We start from the raw sequence: 3,925 nt of genomic DNA, 5'->3' as shown, positions 1-3,925 counted from the left end.
CTTTCACAAGGCATTCATGTCTAGCAGGACCCCAATATCATCCTGTGGGCACTTTTTCTTGGTTTTCCCCCGCACCTATATTATAGCACCAAATACATATTCATTCGTCAAGATTACTCTAAATGTCAAGTCTCTCATGGGCCCAATCCTTCCTTTTGAGTTTCTGCATGGAGAACCCAACCCTGATCTCGGAGCACATCCAGGAGATGAGAGAACAGGGAGGTAGGATGTTGGGGCTTCAGTTTTCACTTGGCACCTGCTGCAACTTGCCCTTGGGGGCAGTTGGAAGGATTCTTACCCAGACCCTCTCTCTGAAATCCTAACTTCAAGTTCACCTCTAATGTGAGGAGAGAGCAGCCCCTCCCAACAGGCGCTCCCTGCAGCTGCTGCGTAGGTGGCCACAGCGCTTCTTCCGGCTGACTTGGTTCAGCACACAGAATTGCCAAGAGTGGCAGAGAGGCAGGTAGACAGAGGTAACACTTCTTTCTATTAGATTCAAACCAAAGCGGGGTTAAAGGTTAAATTGTCACAGCCGTATTGAGATTTTGGAGGGAGATTTTTATGCCAAAAGTGCTTTTACTTTCTGAACAGTTCGTGAATTCAGATTTTCAGAGTTTGTTTATTCACTTCTATTTTGTGCTTCTCGAAATCATTTCAAAGAACAGTTCATGATTGAAAAGGCATTATTCAAAACAAGCTGCTGATTTTAAAATGGAGGGTTAACGTGGGAGAATTTATTCATGCCGCTGGCTCATCAGTTCATACGGAAAAGGAACTGAAACAAACCACTTCCTTTATCACATCCAAACGGAAGATTCTCCCCTTTGGCTTAGGACAATCGCATTTGCTTAAAGATCGCCTTTCACTCCAAAATCTACTAATAGAAAGAATCCAAAAGGAGAATTCAGGACTTTAGACGGAGCCCCCGCAGCCCCAGGCAGCCTCATGCATTTTCTTATCATACATACATGCACTGTCGTTGGAGAAACCATTTTGCCGAGTGCTGTTGACATACTGCTTAAGCACTGGAATTGGAAGGCAATTGTTGAGAGGCCATGTAGCAACATCCATGTTATCTGGCTAGCACTTACCACTTTGCCCTGCAGACTTCTCACTTTTCTTGTGATAGTGCTGAGCCCATTGGTTCAGAGCTCCTATAGTCAATCACAGGGTTTGGGTCTCTGTGAGGGTGAGACTGTCACCCAGAGCCACAGCCTCCAGCTCCCGTCAAGGGCACAGTTAGTTTTGACCCACCCCCTGGATTGACCCATATAAAAGGCTTGAATTGGGTTAGTGGTAGATGTTACATTACACGCTCATCGCATGTACATGTAAGTCATGCCTATCATGCATGCATGTATAGTACATGTATGCATGTGCAAGGCTACATGTACATGTCATGGAGGACATCAGCAAGCTTATTACTGGCTCTTCCAAAGCTCAACTTTACTCATCAGACTGCATAGATATGCATGGGCTTCCCTGATGAACCGGTAAAGGCAGTTTTTTAGAGGAGATTCCAACCAGTCTTTCTTATCAACACAGGGTACCTCAACTGGGTGTTAGGAAAGCAAGCTGATCAAAGGCACTTACAACACAGTGGGATAGTACCCACCGATGATTGCTGCTACCATCCCCCAAAGGCTAGGTTGTCATTTAAATGCTATGATGTAAACTGAACTTTCACAGTGTGTTGCTACAGTAACCCAGTCATCTGTTAACTATTTTTAAGAAACGAATGAGAATAGTGGCACAGATTGGCTTTCTTCTTCTTCTTCTTGACCCTCCCTCCCCCATACCTAGGCCTACTGAGTACACAGTGGGCACAAATAAGAACTGATTGACGATGGGAGGTTAAAAGGCTGGAGGCAGATTATAGAGCAGGATCTTAAACTCCTTTTTTCCAGAGTGTCGTAAAAATGTTCATAAAGGATCTTAAGTGTATCATACTTAACTTCTCCCTAGGCCACTACTGTTTTATGGGGAATGTTTGGGGTAGTTTACAAAGGGAACCCAATAGTTTTGCAGATTTGATACTGTCATCTGCGATGGTGGAGGAATCTCAGGGAATAGAACCTAACACACTGCTACACAGTGCTGGCTGTGGAGACCACATTTAACACGGTCCAATGGGTGAGTTTAATGCAGTGGGAAGGAAGTGGCCTTTTTTTAAGGCACTGTTTATGGACATAACACATTAAAATGCAATCATGTGCATTTTTTGGCCAGTTTGCACCTTAAAACATGCTGTGAAAGCCCATCCTACATGCCAACAGAAACAGGGAGATATTTGATGTTTTCTTTTCTGTGGGCTAAGACCTTGCACCGCTTCACCCCTCCCCCCTCATACAATTGGCTGAATGGTTTTAAAATAGGATCCGGAGTGAGCATTTCCATCAATTTCTTGACTTCAAAACCACAGTGAATATAAGAATCGGGGATATCCCATACACTGACAAATAGGGCCATTAAAAATCCATGACCCTTCTGCTTCATGTAGGGGAAAAAAATGGTGTGCTACATGCATCCATCTTCCCAATGTGGTAATGCTATAAATTTGCACTTGAAATTTCTTTTGCTAGCAGATGATATCCCTCAGACTGCCCACATCAATGGTTCTCAGACCTGCCTGCAAATGAGAATCACTTGGGGAGATTTTAAAATATACTGATGTCTTGCCCAGCTGGTGTGGCTCAGTGGTTGAGCATCAACCTATGAGGTCACAGTTTGACTCCATTCAGGGCACATGCCCGGGTTGCAGCCTTGATCCCCAGTAGGGGGTGTGTAGGAGGCAGCTGATTGATGATTCTTTCTCATCATTGATGTTTCTGTCTCTCTCTCTCCTTTTCCCTTCCTCTCTGAAATCAATAAAAATATTTTAAAAATACAATACAATAAAATATACTGATGTCTCGGTTCCTCTTGGAGGGTGGGGCCTGGAGATATTTAAGTATCTGGGGTGACTGAGGGTAGAGGACATTAATCCACACAGCATCACTATAACTTTTGATGAGTGCATGATTCAGATTCTTTACCTTGGAAAGTTGATCGTTATTATTTTAATTGCATTGAGTGCTTGTTTGACTAAATTCACCAACGCTTAGATACCTGGAAGATAAAACTGACGTTATTCAATGGCCAGTTCTGAAGCCTACCTTCGAAGCCAGTAATGGTTTGGTGTCTTCTATTTCAATAATGACGTCCCGGCAGGGTGGGGTAGACATAAAGGAGGCTGCAAGACAATTTCATAATCTAAGATGCTTATGAAAATACAGTGATGAGTCTACTTCAAGTTCAAGTTTAACAGCCACAGAGTGGATGGTAGAGTTTCCTCCTGGATGAGACTACTGAATGGAGAGGAGAACACTCCAATATAGAAAATAACCCAACAATTCATCACTTTTCCCAAAATATGATAAGATTTTAGACATTTTCAGGGGACTATATGGCCCCTTTCTTTTCTTTCTTTTTTTTTTTTGCCTTAGAGAGTTAGCCCAGTGCCTATACACAGTAAGTGCTCAAAAAAGAATTATGGCAATACATGTCTTTCTTTAGAGGATGCAGAAGTCGGGGGGGGGGAGGGTTGGGGAAACCTACATCTAAGGGAGCCTCTTTTTCGGAGAATCTGTTCTAAGACACAGAAAAGCTGAGTAGGGTGAAGAGCCACATTTCAGTGGCTCACTCAGCCCCGGTTGCTGTAATATAAGCACAGGGAAATGGCACACGCCCTGACTTTATGTAATTTCCAGACTATTTGTGGCTCTGGATCTGGGGGTTACAGCAAGGACACAGGGGCAGCCCCCAGGCTCACTAGGCTGGTTCAGCTAAAGGGGTGTCAAAGCTTCAGCCTAGGGTGAGGGTGAGGGTGAAGGTGAGGATGAGGATGAGAGGTAAGTTTACCTTTATGAAAAAAGCATCAAGCAGA

General features: G+C 43.8%; 1 protein-coding gene across 1 annotated transcript in view; it reads right to left on the bottom strand.

The window, feature by feature from the left end:
* Positions 1 to 3,925, bottom strand: part of MYOF (myoferlin) — a 144,265-nt gene that overhangs the window by 29,463 nt on the left and 110,877 nt on the right. The window contains exon 37 of the mRNA XM_006755111.2: positions 3,156 to 3,232. Coding sequence (XP_006755174.1) covers positions 3,156 to 3,232 — 77 coding nt within the window. The remainder of the gene's footprint in view (positions 1 to 3,155; positions 3,233 to 3,925) is intronic.

Source organism: Myotis davidii, unplaced genomic scaffold (genome assembly GCF_000327345.1).
Source record: "Myotis davidii unplaced genomic scaffold, ASM32734v1 scaffold271, whole genome shotgun sequence".
In the NCBI taxonomy this organism is placed as follows: Eukaryota; Metazoa; Chordata; class Mammalia; order Chiroptera; family Vespertilionidae; genus Myotis; species Myotis davidii.
Note: the sequence above shows the minus strand (reverse complement) of the source record. Positions and strands in the feature narration are given on the sequence as shown.